The sequence below is a fragment of the Saccopteryx leptura genome, chromosome 2 (assembly GCF_036850995.1).
Source record: "Saccopteryx leptura isolate mSacLep1 chromosome 2, mSacLep1_pri_phased_curated, whole genome shotgun sequence".
Lineage (NCBI taxonomy): Eukaryota > Metazoa > Chordata > Mammalia > Chiroptera > Emballonuridae > Saccopteryx > Saccopteryx leptura.
In genome coordinates, this window is record NC_089504.1 from 267,625,856 (window position 1) to 267,645,448 (window position 19,593).

Sequence of the window (19,593 nt, forward strand, 5' to 3'; positions counted from 1 at the left end):
ATTCCCTATTCCTGCTGCTGGGTAACATTTGTCTTACTCTACTGTTGTAATATTGTATCTTATTAATGATATCGTAACCCCCCCCCAAAAGCTGATATTGTCTTATCATTGCCATATTGACCGTGTTTTATGTCGGGGTCCCCAAACTATGGCCCCACGGGCCGCATGCGGCCCCCTGAGGCCATTTATCCAGCCCCCGCCACACTTTCAGAAGGGGCACCTCTTTCATTAGTGGTCAGTGAGAAGAGCATAGTTACCATTGAAATACTGGTCAGTTTGTTGATTTAAATTTACTTGTTCTTTATTTTAAATATTGTATTTGTTCCCGTTGTTTTTATTTTTTTTAAACTTTAAAATAAGATATGTGCAGTGTGCATAGGGATTTGTTCATAGTTTCTTTTTTATAGTCCAGCCCTCCAACGGTCTGAGGGACAGTGAACTGGCCCCCTGTGTAAAATATTTGGGGACCCTTGTTTTATGTGCTATTTTCTTTAAAACACTACATAATTTTAATTAAATGTATTGGGATGACATTGGTTAATAAAATTATGTAGGTTTTGCATGTGCAATTCTATGATATATAAATTTTTTAAATTAAAAAAATCTTAAATTCTACTTTCTCCAGAACTCAAATCAAGATATGACTTTTCCCCCCAGCCCTAGTCCACCTAGTGATAGCCGTTTGCCACACCTCTTTTTGTGCTTTATAGATTTAGATTGGAATATACATTGGTGTGTAAATATGCTCTACTTTTAAAGCATCTTTCAACTAGACAGAACTTGCTTGAGCTGACAGACCCAAGCACTGATGAATAAGTGCTGTTGTACTACATCTTTTCTACTAGATATTCAAAACTTGCTCTTTGCATTTTAAAACCACATCTGTAAGTGAGCAAAATGGCTGTTGGGTCTCTTAATTTGAATCTTTTCATTTTACACAGAGCCCCCTCCAGTCATCCAGGTGCCTAAGAATGTTACCGTTGCTCCTGGAGAAAGAGCAGTTTTGACATGTGTCGTCATCAGTGCAGTGGATTACAATCTCACCTGGCAGAGGAATGACAGAGATGTCAGACTGGCAGACCCAGCCAGAACACGGACCTTGGCTGACCTCTCCCTGGAGCTAAGGACTGTGAAAGTCACCGACGCTGGAGAGTATCATTGTCTGGTTTCCAACGAAGGAGGATTGGCTACTGCTTCTGTTTTCCTCACAGTGCAAGGTACGGTGCTGGTGGGAACTTCTCGGTTACAGTGTCTTCCTGTCTCCTCCTTTGATCTCTGTTCCCTTAAATTGGCTATCTGAGAGTGACCGTATCTACCCAAACAATTATAGCTTGTGGATCTTGAGTGGAAACTAGAAACTAAAACATCTCTTCCCTGGCCAGATATAGCTCAGTTGGTTAGATTATCGCCCCATAGCTAGCGTAAAGGTTGCCGGTTCAATCCCTGGTCAGGGCACATACAGGAACAAATCAAAGTTCCTCTCTCTCCCTATCCCTTCCTTTCTCTCTAAAATCAATTTAAAAATTAAAAAAAATCTCTAACAAATATGTGACTTTTAAAGTTAACACAACTAATCCTAGTGGTTGAAGACTTTTATTTCAAGAGAATATAAATAGAAATGGTCTTGAGATGACTTAATAGTTTAAAATTCTCCAATCTATCATGTGGCTTTTTCTTTAATCTAATTGTTTTTAATAACTGGTTCAAAATTTCTTTCCAATTTGAGTATATTTGTCATATTTAATGTACTTGTATTGTTTTAATTAAGGTTTAAAATGCTTCTCATCTTGGTTTAATTTTAGTGAACTTTAGCTGAGTTTTTTTACCTTATTTATCTTACACACACACACACACACACACACACACACACACACACACACACACACACACAGAGTGTTTATTGAAAATAAACTAATGGTAAGCCAAACTTGATATATGTCTACATAGACTAAATGTTCTAATAGCTGAAAATAAGCATATTAACCGTGGTGTGATGGCTACTAAATTTGTATTTTACTCACGACCATCAAATTAAGATCAGAGACTGTTCCAAAGGATCTCTTTCAGTAGAATCACATTTAGCCTCTACACGTCCATAGACCAGCCAGGAGTCTTACTGTAATTAGCAAATCACTGTGGGCAGGTTTTCCCTGTTAGGCTGAAAGGTTCAGTTGCTGCCTCAGCAGAATATTTCATTTCAAGTCCTTGATGTGGGAAACCGATTACATCAGAATTGGGTCTGGCTATTTGGTTATGGCATTACGAACAACTTTATATCATGACTGAAGTAACAGCCTCAGTTGATTTTTTAACAAGGTTGTCTACACGACTGACCTATTAGTGTCAAGGCTAGTGCTTAGAATGTTATTATGGCAGAAAAATGAAACTACCTTGAGAATTAATAAAACGGTTGATGTGTGACTCTGGTTTTTACCGGTAGCTGAGATTCTGCAATCCGAATGTGCCTTTTGTTAGTTGATCTGGGAAAACCTCTAGGGACACGCTTTTGTAAATGGTTCGCTACATTTCCACGTGGTAAACTGCCTTGATAACTCCAGTCAATCGGAGCAGAAACTTGAGTTACCAGAATTTCGAAACTATTGTTACCATACCGATCGCTTCGAATAGAGTCAATGCTAATGGGCTGTGGAAATTTGGTCTTGGTTCTTTACCTGAAGTCCCTTAGAAGGTGATTGTAAAATACAATCAGAGCCTTTCTTGTTTACCCAGGTTAATGATTTAGTCCGTTAGTATTCTTTTTATTGAAGTGGAGCAGTGATTCTCAAACTGTCGTGGGTAAAAAATTGTCCAAGACACTTATTTTTTAAAAAGCAAATTTCTAATTTGATGTCCAGAGATTCTAATTACATTGGCTTGGTGGGGGCCTGAGATTCTGCATTTATGACAGACCTCTTAGGTGGTTTCATGGACAATACTTCTTGAAAACAGCATTTGGATCTATTCTATGGAATTAACCCTATAATCTAGAAATGTATATCTTTAAAGGAAGCCCTGGATCTTCTTCTTTTTGGTAAAATAGAATTGTTATTATTATCAAATGATTTAAGTAAGTGTTGAGGTAAGATGTTACTAATATACAAAACATAAATACAAAAATATATGACATTACATGATTACTAGCTAGTCAGTATAATCTCTAGTGGTATAAATCTGCATTTATAGCCTGTCTAGTTGGCCTTGAGTTTGAAGGACAAGTTTGGATTAAAAAAGAAAAGATGTTTTGAGAATCTAAAAAAATATATTCTAGAATCGATGATACTGTTTAATGAAAAATAAGATGGTATTTCTCAGATGCCTAGCTAGTGGTAGCCATCTGAATATGTTATTATATATACCTAGGGTCATAATTCAGAGAATGGAACTTGAATCTAAGATTTGTAGGTATATAGCATGTATGAATAGCTATAAAAGAAAACTGAATGTAAAGAAATAGTCAAAGATATCATTAAAGAAAATTGTCCAGAGGAGGAAAAGAACATTGTCCTGGGTGAGTGGATAAGCAAATCAAGCAATGTCAATGAAGGGAGAACTGCATATCCTGGCTGAAATGTTAAATTCCTAGTATGAAGGGGGGGGGGGGTGGGAAACTCTGCAAGAAGCATACAGACCAAACCAATATGTTGTAGAAAGAGAGGTAAAATTAAACTGGTGTCAACTTTTTTGATATTCTAAAAGCTAGAAGATAATTGCAATGGATATCTGTCATATTTTGGTCTTAGGGTATGAACACTTTCCCTAAATGTGGGAGGAATTCTTGATTATCTTTGTGGAAAGCAGAAAACAGTGAGATCAGAGAATCCCCTTTCCCCATCCCTTTGCAGGTCACATGACCTAGTCAGCCACTGTTATGCCCAGTGGGACTTTGCTAAAGCCATAGACACTAAAAAGACTTCAGTTTTTGCCAAAAAACTGTGGAAGTTTGAAGCCAGCAGCAGCAGAAACCAATGTCCCAGTGGCCTTTCCTGTCATTCTGACAATTTCTTTAGCATGCTATTGGCTGTGTTCTCAGATGCCTAGCCTCCTTTGGTTTCTACCTGATATCCACACTCCTTTTGATTATGTTGTTCAAAAAATATGGTTCCAATGAATTTATTTTCTGCTTAAGTTAACCAACAGCAACTGGTGTCTGTTGCTTGCAACTGAAAACCTTAACTGGCATAGTAATGAAAAAGACACATGTAGTTTTGAAAAGAAATGGTTGGGATCCAAGAATTTAAGATCCAGTTAAATTACCTTTTCTTTGAAAAGCCATCAAAAGAATATTCTCAGGTTTTCAAGGATTGAGGAAAAATACCCAACACATAACCTTCTTAAAATGATTTATTGAAAATGCTGGTGTAGATATTTTTAAAGAAAAAAGATGCAAAAATTGGAGAGGCTAAGGTACAGAGAACTGGTGAATTTCTCTCAGTGACTGTTAGGCTCTCAGTTTATCAGAGTAGACACGCTGATCTCAGAAACTGTGGCTGTTTGCAGCAGTCACACTAATGAGCATGTGAGAATGTGAATAGGTTGATGTGCTTATTTCATTATGAGAATTCCTCACTGTGGAGATAATGATGCAATTAGACATAGGAAATGCCTCAGAAAAGGATTTCCTCAAGTAGGGTTTGTCACAAGACCTAAAAATCTAGCTATGCAAATGAATAAGGCACCATAGCTATGCTAAAAGAAAAAAAGATTAATTTATAAAAACATCTGAATATGATTGTTTGGGAGCACAGGAGCTGTAACTGATTTTTTACTTATGCTCTTTTGTACTTGAAAAAAGTAATAGAAATGGATTCTTTTTAAATTTTCTGTAAATAGCATTTAACCCTTTGAGTAGTACGAATGTTCATGTACGTCCTCGTGCCTCCTGACCGTCCAGAGTACGCTGTACAAAAATTTTATTTTAAAAATGTGTAAGACAACATTAATAAAAGGCAAATGCATGTTCTTCTTGTTTCCATAAGTTGGTTATCAAACAAACATGATTTTAAGTTAATAAAACTGTAACTGGAACTGATTTCATTTTTTGAAAAAAAACTCACTCCTGGGGGTCAGCGAGCATGAAAAAAAAAAAAACCTCACTACTCAAAGGGTTAAAAAGAATTGAAAATGCACATTAAGTTATTCAAGGATTGAGTTATGTATGGGTAACATGTTTATATTTCATTGCCCTATATTCCCTAAATTTGCTGTAATTGAAAATAATGAAGATCTGATAAAGAAAGTGAAGAAGTATAAAGTAAGACAATTAAGATAAATTAAGAAGTAATACCTTTCAAAAAGAAAAACAATAAGACTGAAAATAAAAATACTTTTTGGTCAAATATCAATTCATCAGAAGAAACATCTAATCTGACATAGGTAAGTGGACATATAGAGAATGACGTAAGGATCTAGTGACATGTACCATTAAATTAAAAAGTTTAGCCCTAAAAAGTTTGTCTTGGCAAAGCTAATCACCTGTCTGAGATGGATCTGTTGGCAACTGCAGTTCAGTTAGGGACAATAAAGACATGACAGCAATTCCATTACTGCCTGCTGAGCAGTGGAAGTTCTTTCCAGGAATTGTAGGTATGAGTGTCCATGGTTTTAGCCAAGTCAAAGTCCCACTGGGAGCAACTGAGATATGGCATCAGCTCATGATAGCAAATTATTAATTTTTAAAATAATTAGGAACATATTTAAATAGATTAGCATTAAGAGAGTTTACACTTGATAGCAAAATAAAATAACATCATACACAGTGTGTCCATGCGGTATTTCTTATTAATTTTAGCTTTCATACATTATATGCTTTGACTGGGGTTTTCCTTTTTTTATGCTCAAATTGCAGTTAACTCGTTTACAAAATAGTCACGTGCTAGGTTTGCTCCCTCACTCTCTAAACTACAGCTGTTAAACGGTTTTGTAACTTGTTTGTGCAGGATAACACTTTTATTTGTATGTTCTGATGAGCCAGCTAAATTGCTGTTTTCATATGTAGGAAGAATTAGATGACCTTAGTCCTCTGGTCCTTTTCTTCCATCATTATTCAACTGTGGCCCTACTCCCAGAAGATGTGGTAGCACGCTGCTCAGACACTCACCTCACAGGCAGAAATTACTTTCATTAATAAAACTCTGCTAGCAGCAAAGGTGACTTTTGAGAAAATTTGTAATCTGAAATTTGTTTTACGGAAATCGCTAGTCATCTAGAAAATTCTTTCTCACACTGCTCATTTTTTTTCTGAACACTTTAAAAAGTGATTTTTTTTTCTGTTATAAAATTTGTTTTAAAATGGTAAATACGTGGAATCTACCTGATGACTCTTAGAGTTGAGATGATGACCTCACTTGTCTCTCAGGCAGGCTTACCTGTGACTGTTCCCCATACTTGGGAGGTTTATCTCCTATCTATAAATTTTTAGGAGTTATTCTATATATTTTTACATTTCTTTTGTTCTTGACAGCTGTCTGCCATAAGGAGTTCTTTGTGAGTTAAAAAATGTCATAAAGCAATTAAACTTAAAGTATGAAGATAACACTTTTTGACAGTACAGAAGTTCTTATTGGAAAACTCAGGGGTCTGGAACTGTACAGGACTATATGATGGAATAAACTGTTTTAAATCCTTTCTGAACCAAATTGAAAAAAATAATCAATGCAGAATGTCAGTTGATAATTTAATCAGGTTTTCTATTTGTAACTGTACTTTGTCCAGAAAGAACTGGAGTCTCTGAGGTGTTCGTGGCTTACCCAAAATGCAAAGCCAGTGCGTGTCAGAGCCTAGCTCGGAACTAGGTCTTTCTATCATTCTTAATGGTGTAGCCAACCTTTTTATACCTACCGCCCACTTTTGTATCTCTGTTAGTAGTAAAATTTTCTCACTGCCCACCGGTTCCACAGTAATGGTGATTTATAAAGTAGGGAAGTAACTTTACTTTATAAAATTTATAAAGCAGAGTTACAACAGGTTAGAGCATATAATAATAATTACTTACCAAGTACTTTCTGTCGAATTTTCGCTAAATTTGACAGAATAAATCTTTATAAAACAACTTACTATAGTTAAATCTATCTTTTTATTTATACTTTGGTTGCTCCGCTACCACCCACTATGAAAGCTGGAACGCCCACTAGTGGGTGGTAGGGACCAGGTTGACTACCACTGGTATACAGAAATGCCTATGTGTGCCATAAGCGGGCCTAAGGTTCAGGAAGGTAGAGAAAAGTATAAAATTAAAATACAAAATAGCCTGACCTGTGGTGGCACAGTGGATAAAAGCATCGACCTGGAAATGCTGAGGTCGCCAGTTTGAAACCCTGGGCTTGGCCCTGGCCGGTTGGCTCAGTGGTGGAGCATCGGCCTGGCGTGCGGGAGTCCAGGGTTCGATTCCCGACCAGGGCACACAGGAGAAGCGCCCATCTGCTTCTCCATCCCTCCCCCTCTCCTTCTTCTCTGTCTCTCTCTTCCCCTCCTGCAGCCAAGGCTCCACTGGAGCAAGGTTTGCCTGGGCGCTGAGGATGGCTCTGTGGCCTCTGCCTCAGGCGCTAGAATGGCTCTGGATACAACAGAGTGACACCCTGGATGGGCGGAGCATTGCCCCCTCGTGGGCGTGCCGGGTGGATCCCCCCCCAAAAAAAGAAACCCTGGGCTTGCCTGGTCAAGGCACATATGGGAGTTGATGCTTCCAGCTCCTCCCCCCTTCTCTCTCTCTGTCTCTCTCTCCTCTCTCTCCCTCTCTGTCTCTCTCCTCTCTAAAAATGAATAAATAAAAAAAATAAATTAAAAAAATAAAAATAAATAAAATACAAAATAAAGAGTTCCTGAATATGAATATAAAAATGAGAGCATTGAAATTTTAATAGGAAAGGTATGAAGTGTCTGCAGGTACCTGTCACGTGGGAAAAGAATCTCTGGAAATCTCAGCATTGTGGGTAATGATAACTTGGAGAAATCACTGCTTGATTTTAATTCCCGGCCTCTCCCCTCCTCCTTCCTTTCCTGGTAGACGAGTGAGAGCGCAACAGTGTGGTGAGTTCTTTCACTTAAGTTCTGGTAGGGTCATTGCTAAGGAGCAATCTAGAGGAAAGAGAATTTTAAGTATGCTACCAAAACAATCACACAGATAACATAAAAGATAACTGGACCACAAGCTCCATTAAGGCAAGACCCAATGTTGTTTTAGTGCCTGACATCATACTTAGCACACAGAATTGCTTGTCTGTGGTGAGAATGAGAAACAGGGTGTTCATACAAGGGAACTTTTGCCAGGTGTAAAAATGTACTTATGCCATAGCATGTGTGAAAAAATTATTTGATTGAAATTTCCCCCAAGCATCAATTGTTTGTTTATTTGAATTATTATGTTATAAATTAATTATCCATCTAAAAATAAATCCTGTTTCTAAAAATTAACTATTTGTAGTACAGGATACAACATAACAGCTTGCTATTTTTATATATGAGGAAAAGGGTGTGATTTTGGACTGTTATGAATGAAATTGTATTAGAACTAATGTTAAGTGGTCAGAATCCTTATTGCTGCATCTGCAGAAAGGTATAATATGTTAAGAGTATTTGGTTATTGAGAGTTCAAAACTGGTCATCATTAAGAAGACGGTATCTTCACTAATGCTGCTTTTCACAGCACTATCTAAATAATATTATGTCATAGTTATACTTTATTTCCTAATAATGAAACAAATACTGAAACACGTGAAGCGCCTTGACCAAAAACACTGCTAAGAAGTCAGGGCTGGTGTCTCATTTGTTAATTTGTTTATACATTTATTCTTTCATCCACATAGTGACCAAAGGTTAAAGCGTCAGGCATTATGCTCCTTGCTGAGGGTATAAATGAGAAGAAAACAACATTCTTCCCCTCTGTAAGCCCAAAATACAAGAAAGGAACTAACAAGATGAAATGAATAAATATTTACAACACAGTGTGATAAGCACTGCACCACAGTGCTACAGGAGCCTTCAGTTCTGACGCCCATGATGAGTAGAGGTTGAGAAGGGCTTCACACAGGAGGTGGTGCCTGGAATAGGAGTCAGCATCTGCCTGGTAGAAGTCAGGGAATAGCCTTTCTACGTGGAGAAGACAGCGCGTGCAGAGCCATGGGGTAAACAGAACCCAGAAACTTGGGCTTGTTGAGTGCAGAGGGTCCTACAAATATGGAGACCTGTTTCCACGACGGGGTGATAATTTTGTGCCTACTATCTTCAGTAGCTTTTTCACATACAAGGAGAAGAATCATTTAGGCTGTGGTTTTGGGAGGTTGGTTCAGCAAAAAGACAAGGTAACTGGGAAAAAAGTGATTGCAGTGACAGCTTGTTTGGTACGGGTAAGGAGAGAAGCAGGGGTTAAAGGCGTGGTCTGATAGGTGGGTATAATAGAAGGGTCAAAGGCATCGTGGCCACGACAAAGTTGGAGAATGAAGTGTCGGAGTCAGGCAGTGACAGCTGGAAGGAAGGGAGGTTGTGAACCTCAGACCGGACTTCCGGGACACGTGTTCTTGCAATGAAGTTGTGGATTGCTTCTCTGAGAAAATAACTGAGATAGCAAATAAATTTGTCTAGCAACACACATTGTCAGAGTATGAAATCTTTCCTTTAAGAAGTGCTATGGAGATCGATTTTTATATGCTTTGAGATTATCTAGCAAGTAGCCTTTTCAGATTGGCTCTTTCACTTAGGAATATACATTTAAGGTTCCTCCATGTCTTTTTATAGTTTGATAGCTCATTTCCTTTTATCCCTGATAATACTCCATTTTCTGATGTTAATAACTAACTTGGGATAGTCAAAAGATATCCTTGCCGTACATAATTGAGTCTGGATCAGGAGAGTCATATACATGTATGTATTAGTATCCTTCTAATATGTCATGAAGTCATGATGCTAATTATGATTTCCAAATTTTTTTCTAAGTTAAGTGAAAATTAACGTCTATAAACATTAGCCTTCCTCTTTTACTTAGCAATTCTGTGATATTTGGAAAATTGTTTTAAAGAGACCCAGTAAAGAGAAGTCAGTGCAAGAGTCCATGCTGATCAGCATTCAGTTGAAGATTTCCTAAGTAGGAAAGGATAAAACATAAAATTATATCCTGCTTAACAATTATATTATTGTCTTCATGTGTTTTCATTAATTGCCCAAAGAAGCTCCTGAATTCATGACTTCTTTTTGTTAAGGAAAAAAATATATAGCATTAAATGGAAACAGTATTAATGTATAAATATTCTATAATAGGAATTATTTTAAATAGACATCAAAGCATCAAACGTTTGCTACGTATTCATATCCTTATATTTTATATTGGGAAAATTCTAAATTTTTAAGAAATCTTGATGCATATTTGCCATTAAGATTTTATTAAAATAGCCTGACCTGTGGTGGCGCAGTGTATAAAACGTCGACCTGGAAATGCTGAGGTCGCTGGTTCAAAACCCTGGGCTTGCCTGGTCAAGACACATATGGGAGTTGATGCTTCCAGCTCCTCCCCCCTTCTCTCTCTCTGTCTCTCTCTCCTCTCTCTCCCTCTCTGTCTCTCTCTCTCCCTCTCTCTCTCCTCTCTAAAAATGAATAAATAAATAAATAAAAGATTTTATTAAAATAGACCCTGGCCTACATTTCTTATTGCATAACTCTGAAATTTTTGCCCTTATTAACTGAATTTCATAGCCACACGTTTGTTTGGGTGTGATTTTTTTTTTCAAATCCAGCATATAACTCCGTCAAGATGTAGTCCTTTCCATTGTGTTTTATTGCCAATGCACCACCTACTGGTAAATCAATGAATTAGCGACCTTCTTTCTGAGATTGAGTTGCTCTAGACTATACTGCTTAACAGAACTTTCTCTGGTGAAGGAAATCTGTGTGTCTGGTATATATGTGCTGTCCCAGGTGGTAGCTACTAGCTATATGTGGCAACCGCATACTGAAATATGGCTAGTACACTTAAGGAACTTGTTTTGAAATTTGATTTATTTTTAGATAAATTAAAATTGAATTTAAATAGACATGTGTCTATAGTGGCTACCATATTGGACAACACAACTCCAGCCTTTCCCAGAGACAGAAGAAAGCAGAAATAACAAGGGTAGAAGTTTTAGAACACTTATTGCAGCTTTCATATAAGTTAACCACTATTATAATTCATTTGAATTATTACCATTTAGGAATAATTTTACCGCTTTGAAAAGATTATATCCAGGTTTTTATATTTCCATTGACGAGATGCTGGGTGAATGTTGCATTTGAATCCATATCTTTGGGATTTCAATGGCCCTTGTCTCTTTTCCCAAGCAACTGATCTCTGTTCTTGTTTGTTTAGTGATTGGTTGGTTTTTATATAGTTTTCATCCTTTGCTCTTTGGAAGGAATTTCTGGCCACTTATATGAACTTTTTAGGAGGCACGAGAAAACCAAAAAATATTAAAATATATTCCATTGCCATTTCTACTCACTGAAAAATAAGGGAAAGTTAAGTGAACAAGCACATTTGTTTATTGTAAATCATCCTTAGTGAAATTTTGATACACTTATTGTGCAAGTTTCATGCTTAAAAGTTAGCACCTGGACTCGCTGGAGCTACCCCCCTAATCAGAAATGAAAGTAATGCATTTGTGAACAATGTGAATAAATTTTACATAAATAGATTGAGCTACATTAGGAGGTACACATCTGATAGGGTAGGACATAGCTACTAATTACAATTCTAAGAAGCTCAGTGATATTAATTATCAGCCATTTTCAAACAGTGTGCCATAAGAATTTTTAAAACGTGTAATTCCAGACTATTTAGTCAGGGGTACTAACCTCTTTTCCTTCAGATTGTCAAATTAAAAAATGACAGCAGCCACACAATAGCCATTTGTTGTGAATAAATAAAAATTATTCTTTTTCTTAGATCGGTAAAAAGTATGTGGTTTGGTTTGCCACAGAATTTTAATAATTAGTATATGTGTACCATGAGATGAAAAATGTGGAAAATCGCTGCTCATGATGACTTTATGAAGTTGGCTTTTTCTACAGGAAGTATGAATATATTAGAAGCACCAGATAGATCCTGTAAAATTTGTTTTACAGGCTGTATGATTCAATAGATATTAGGTTCAATAATTAAATACTAAATATTTCTAATTTCTCATGTAGCATTGCTTAGTATTAGATCATCCAACAACATGTTAGGGGACTATATTAATTACTCAAAATTAACAATATTCTACTATGTTTTTTTAGAAATATTAATCAAAATCCTACCAATACTGTAAAGCCCCTCTCATAAATCACTTCCTTTCTGAATGTTGTTGCTCTCTTTGTTCTGATGGCCTATAGAATTGTTAGTATCTTTTGCCACAGAATTTCGGTCTTAATCATGATCAATTTCATCTGTTTGGTTGTTTTTCTCCAATCATATTATGTATACTATGACATACTTTTCTTAATCATAGTGCCTTGTACAGAGGGAATAAAAACACAGATTCACTCAATAGATGTGTATTTAATTGCTGCATGAACCTCAAAGTATAACAATAACAGATTATAGGGAAGATCTGAGTCACTAACGTCATTTTTCACATTTCCATGTTAACTTCGATGGGTTATTTGAATCACGTCAACAATTTTAGATTTCGTTACATAAACACTTTTCTTTTCCACTTGTGGCACATGTAAGCAGATAACTACATTCAAAACCATATTTTACAGAAAGATTTTATAGTTATCTCATGAAAAATGTATAGAGAAGTTGTTTCGAAAGTAATGTTTAAATTACCCTAATGTTAAAATTATGTCATGTGGGTGAGCTTTGCAAAATTCGATGGAATAGTCTAAAGCAGTTTATCACTTTAAAAAGGGAACACTGTGGCTGCTCAGTTTCCAAAGGAGTTAAAGTTACGTTACGTGGGGCGGTATTTATTTACACAGTATGAGTTTAAGGTTTTGTTTAAAAGAGACTATTTTTCTATTTACCCAGGAACAGAAAAAAATTCCCTGTTGATTTTATTAGCTGTTCCATCTGAGGGTTTTTAAAGGTGCAGATGAACACAGGCCTCCTGGTTAAATCTGAGCCTATTCAGTATGTAGCTGACGTTTTCTCCGCAATGACATGCCACCACATGGAAGTCACAGGGCCAAAGTCTCCTTTTCTCCCTCGTGCCATGTTTGTAGGAGCATTAGCTGTATTAATCTGTCTTCTATAGTGTTAGGAAAATGAAGCCCCCTGTCACTAATCAGTTCACGTCACCAGAGAGAAAATTGCAATGGAAAGGAAATATTTCTCAATATGATTGATGAAGTAAGTCCCTAATGACCAGAATTACTTCACTAAGTATGAAATTGATATTATCATAACCATATGTTCATTACATCATCATAACTCTTTTTAACATGTGCAAGGTGACATAGGTATCAGCGTGGTTTTTTTCCATCAGTAAAATGTGGAGAAACTAAATTTATCTATTTGTATTGAAATTTTTCATAAATTTTGAGTATCTAGAAACATCTCAAATTTCAGAAGAATCAAATAAGGTATAATTATTATTTATTAGTAGGATGTGTAATAAATAGAATATGCAAGTGTGAAAGCTGTTATCAAGTTTCATTTGTGAATGTCTAGATAATATACGTGTAAATGTGTATTTGAATACTATAGTACTCATTTTATTATTTTTTGCCATACTTTATCATGTAATGGGATCTTAATAATAGCAAAAATTACATAGTACTTGCTATGTGCCAGAAATTGTTCTAACTGTTTTATGTTTATTAATTTAGCTAATCCACAATAATAGTGAATGAGGTACTATTATTTTTCCCACTGAGGTATGGACCAGATACCATGGATTATTTAACCGATTTGAGCCTTAGTTTCTTGATCTGTAAAATGTCAGTAACACTTCATAGGGTTATTGTGGAAAATAAATAATGGTATAGCATTAGATAGCTAGCACATAAAAGGCACTTAATAACTTTTTCTGATCTTCCTGCTTCAATGAACTGACAACTAGAGAAAAATTTAGTCCCTAATTATACACAATGTGCTTTTGTATACAGTATTCTGTGAGATCTTTGAGGTCAGAAAGTATCTGAAACATAGTGGGTAATAAATTTTGCTATGTGAACGAATGAAAACACAAAGAAATTCATCCAAGTACTTGGAACATACCAGTGGTTAACAATATTTTAAATTGTTGCTTAGGTAATTTCATGCATTACCATTACCTTACTAATTTGTTGTGACAATTAAATTGCCTTAAAGAAAGCGTTCTTAGGTCTTTGAGAATATCCTACCAAAGGCATAGCAGCAGCAAATCAGTCCCCAGTGACTACTAACAGGAAATACTGTGCCTCCTATGTGTGAATATGATGTTGGAGATTTCCGAGAATTAGGCAAGATTTTATTTCCCTAGTCTTTGTAGACAGAGTACGGGCTGTTTTCATGGGTACTTATAATTCATTGTGCCAACTTACAACTAATAGTGTGTTAAAACTTAAAGTAGTGTTTATTTTTTGTTCTTAATGTCATTATCTGTGTTAATTTTTTTAAATCATTAGTGAGAAATTATAATAGTGTGTATATTTTGCTTTTGTTATGATACAAATATAAAAAGTGAATTAATGCCTTGAAACTTTTAGCGTACCATGTTCCCATTGCTTTACCAAATGGAAAACAAGTTGTTATTTACGATGATGGTGTTGATGGTTGACAGTGGTGGTGGTGATGACAATGATGTTGATGGTGTTGATAATGGTGATGAATGTGGTGGTGAAAACCAACTTGGAATGCATTACTTCTCTCCGAAGCCAAAAATTGGACTCTGGACTTTAATAGAGTTGAACCATGGTTCTTTAATTCCCTGTTCTTGCTCCATTAAAACTTTAATAAACAAGGGGAGATTAATCCTAGGAATTAAAAGCATTAACTACTGGAATAATTATAGTGAAATCTATTACAACCTTCTTTAAATTAATCATGTGAAGGCTGAATCATTCTGACCATCTTCATTCAACAGTTATTTGTTGGAAATTCAATTTTGCTTCCCTGTGTGTGTTCATGTCCTTTCTGATTTTCTTATCGCCAGCAGGAATATTCTCTCCAGGGCAATGGTAAACGTCTTACCTCCTGTGGGATGATGTCATCCCATCTGTATGTTGCTCACAGACTTATTCTGTGACCCCGAGCAACACCCTATATTCCAGGCTTTATTTGAGAAATGACCTCTGAGCTCTCTGCATCCTGGTTTGGGTAACTGACATTTATTTTCACTTTGATATCTGACCTACAGAGCATACCAGTGGGATTCTTGCTGGGAGAGACGCCAGGACCATTCTGGCAGACTCCATTGGAAGGCACCCCATTTAGACAAAAAATCTTGCGAGCTGCTGAGTCTCTGCAGCAATCCCACGTCAAGACGTGAGAAACGTTTTAGAAAGATGGGACTGAATAAGTGTGGGTATTCAGTGACTTCTAAAGAAAAAGAAGGGATCGTTTTTCTCCCCGCTCTCCTGAAGACTGCCTGCAACACCCCCACAGCATGTGTAGTCCTCCAGCGTTTCAGGATTGACGGGCTCCAGATGGGATCACAGTTTGAACTTAGTGGCCACGGCCAGTCTGCCCTTGACCTCAAGCATTTCTCTAGCCCTAGGTTCACCAAGAGGAATCTATGGAATAATGAGACTATCAACCAAGTCCACAGGCCGTAAAAACCCTTAGAACATTAACTTCAAAGATGATCATTTGAAAAACACAATGTAAACAGGAAGAAAGGGCAGACAATTGTAAGCTGCTAGCAGTTAGGCAGTAATTAGGTTTGATCAATTGTGTAGCTGCCTAGTCTAGCAGTACCACTTATATCTCTTTCAAATATATGTGGATTCCACAGACTAAATTTTTCTTCATGAGTCTAAGTCACAATTTGCAGACTAATTTATAGTAAAGATATGCCATAAATATATCCAGATCTAACTAAGTGAATTTTTCAAATTTCTTTATAAACACAATTAAACGGAAAGCTGACATTATGCATATCTGCTTGGCTTCTCGTGCATCCCTGTAAGTTAACACAGAGCTTGGTGCATAATAATTGTGAAAAAAAAAATCACATTATTGAATTAATTAATTTATTTTTATTGATACTCATGGTATGTATTTCAAACACTGTAAAAATGACAGTGTTATTTTTTATCTTATTGAGTGGAGGATATTTACACTAAGAAAATAATATTTTTTGATGGTCGCTTTTTTGAAAATTAGGTCTTAGTTATAATATAGATATAAATGTATAATTAATTAGACCAGCTATATCAACAGAGAATTTTTGTATTTCTTGACAATAAATTTCTGATTTAATGTTTCATTTTTAATCTTCTGCCATAAAAATAGAATACGTTGGAACTGTGAATAATTAATATTTCTGTGAAGTTGGGGTTCTGTGAGTCTGTGCGCATGAGGAAGATAGTCAGCATAGCAGGGTCCTGGGAGGATGGTGGGCATAAAATCCCTCAGAACGGCCCCACATATTATCAGCAGTTCTACGTGTCTGTTATTTACAAGTCCCTGCAGAACACAAAGGGATGTTGAATAATGTAGAATATAACGAAATATGGAATAATATGAAAGACATAGGCTCTACCTCAACACATTTGTAATCTAACAAATAAAAAGAGGAAGAACAGTTCAAGCAAAGTGGTCAGGATAAGCTGTGGCTCCAAACCTGCGTTCAGTATATAGAAAGAGACAAGAAAAACAAACAAACTAACTAACAAATAAACAACAACAAACCCATCCAGGGACTTTGCTTGAAAACAGGTTTATATGGAAGTTCCGGATTAGCAGGCAGAAGCCGGTGGCCAGCTGGTAGGTCAGCGGCAGGGAGTGAGTAGCAAGGAGCCAGAGGGTAGCCCCCTGGCGACATAGAAACATGACACTGGGATCAAATTCGTTTTGCTCTCAAAGAGCATTTCCTTCTCCTGTTTTCATTACCTTTGGTTTTTCTCCCCTACTGATGGGGCAGACCCCTGATGGGGGGTCGCCAGGAGAGCCCCATCACGGTCTCCACGTGGCCACAGTCATCTGCCTGCTGCACCATCACGGCCGGACAGTGGAGAACAGAGCAACACCGGCTGGTTCATCCAGTCCTTCCAGTACATACATGCCTTCGCCTTGAGATGAAGGGTCCCGGAAGCTGGATGCGGACCACCCCTATATCATCGTTTCTAACCACCAGTGTGTCCTGGACCCGATGGGCTGCACGGAGGCCCCTCCCCAGCACTGTGTGCAGACGGCCAAGTGGGAGCTGGTCTTCTTGGGCCTGCGGGCCTGATCACGACCTCGGGGCATGTTCTTCATCACCCTGTAGCCTTCCGGGACCACTGTGTCCGTCCATGGTGGGCTAGGTGGGCAAGAGCTGGGTCAGGGAGAACCTCAAAGTATGGGTCTACCCCAAGGGCACATGGAACAACAGTGGGGACCTGCCGCCTTTCAAGAAAGATATCTTCTGCCTGGCTATCCAGACCCAGGGGCCCCATCCCTGTGGTGTGCTCCATCTTCTGCAACCCAAGACGAAGCTCTTCACTTCAGGGACAGTCCAGATCGAGGTACTGGATGACGTCCCCACCTCATGGTGGCCTCACAGTGGCCAACATTCCCAAGCCCCTGGGCACCTGCCCCCAGGCCATGAGGACCACCTTCCTTCATATGTCCAAGACAGCCCAGGAGAACAAGGCCACGGCAGGGCCTGGCGCCCAGCCCGCCCGGCAGGACGTGGCTAGCAGATGGACAGAGGGACCACTCTCCTCCACTCCCAGATGCCAGATATTTCTGGGTCCCACTCCTGCAACTCCCCTGGCTTTCTTCGTGCCCCTTCCTGTCACTAGCCTGGATCCAGGCCCCTGCTCTCCCCCCAGGGAAAGGTCAGCCAACCCGCCCCGATCTCTGAGGGCACATCCATGTCCGTTCTCACCCATCCTCATGCCTGCAGGATCCAGGGGTAGGAGCAGGCTTTGGGGCTCCAGGTGGACGGAGTGCTAGGCCTCGAAAGAATGGCCAGAAGTAAGGCCTTCTGCCCCCTTTCCCCAGGCCTGTGGAATGAGAGGTGGGCTCGGGGTCCTGGCCACAGCCTGCCTTAGGCTCCCAAGACTCCTCCTGTGCAGCCTGGGCCGCAGAGGGTCAGAAATCTGTGTCTGCCCCTCCTGCCGACCTTGGGGAACAAGTGTGCTGAATCGGTCCCGTGCTCAGTTATGGTTACTTTTTATAAATGAGCTCTTGGACGAGCAAGAGAGAAAAAGGGGGATGGTGACGAGAAGCCTACCAGTCTGCTTACAGAGGAGGCTCCTAAAATCAAGGTTAAGTTGGCATTTCTCTCTCTCTCTATTTTTATTTGCAGAACCACCCAAGGTCACTGTGATGCCCAAGAACCAGTCTTTCACGGGAGGGTCTGAGGTCTCCATCATGTGTTCGGCCACAGGTTATCCCAAACCAAAGGTCGCCTGGACCGTTAACGATATGTTTATCATGGGTTCACACAGGTACTGGGTTTGTATCATGTTCTTTGTTTTTATTGAGAAAAGTGTATGACATTTCTGGACCAAATTAATCTGATCAAATCCCTACAATTAAGGGAGGTTTGACTGAAATCTACAGCTTTAGATTTTATAAATAGGCCAGGAAATATCAATAACATGATATATATATTATGAAACCACAGAACTTTAGGTTCCAAAGTCTTGAATTCAATAGCTGAGACCAAGCGCTGTCCGGTACTTTGTGTTGCAAACATAACATCATGACACTTAGTTTGCCCTGAGTATTTGAAATGAGGATAATAAACTTTTGGGGGGTAAAGTAACGTGTAGTTTTAACCTATGAAAGGTGTGGTCCCGGGACTTAACAGGAGAGAGCAGAGACAAAGGACAGGACAGCTATGGTGGAAGTGTGTGCAGACCTTCTTTGTAGCCCCTGCTCACTTTTGTCATACTCCATTGAAATGTGTTTTTTCTACTGGAAGCTTTTAAAAAAGACATTGACCCCTCTAATGCTCAAAGATCATACTGAACATGTGGAACACGAACTATGAAGTTTCTAGCTCTTGGGGTCCTGGTACTCTGGGTTTGCCATGAGGAGGAGGGTGCAGGTGTGAGCCAGATTTTATTTCTAGACTCATCAGTGACTCACGGTGTGACAGGAGGCCTTGCACTTCCCACGTGTTCATTTCCAGGAACCGTTTAGCAAGCAGTTTGCACGAGACAAGGTTTCTAGATGCAAACTGCACTTCCTCCGTTTACTAAGTCTGACTCTGCGTGAGTTACAGAACCTCTTTGCTCATCTGTATAACAGAGGTAATAATCGTATCTAACTATTGAAGATTTAAAACATGAATAAATGTACAACTTTTAGAGTACTCCCTGGCTCACAGCTAGTACTGTATATGTAAGATCTATTATTATTCGTTGATTATTGTTATTACATTTCTGCCTACAAAAGATGATGTGGATCATTTCTGCAGTCAGCATCAAAAATGTAAGTCTACAATATTGGAGCTATTTGGAAGAAAGATTCCTTGATACTATTATTATGGTATTTTTCATTTTATT

General features: G+C 38.3%; 1 protein-coding gene across 1 annotated transcript in view; it reads left to right on the forward strand.

Moving 5' to 3' along the window:
- HMCN1 (hemicentin 1) overlaps window positions 1-19,593 on the forward strand; it is a 412,067-nt gene that overhangs the window by 170,296 nt on the left and 222,178 nt on the right. Inside the window, exons 11-12 of the mRNA XM_066361732.1 lie at window positions 942-1,217; window positions 18,387-18,528. Of these exons, the coding sequence (XP_066217829.1) occupies window positions 942-1,217; window positions 18,387-18,528 (418 nt within the window). The remainder of the gene's footprint in view (window positions 1-941; window positions 1,218-18,386; window positions 18,529-19,593) is intronic.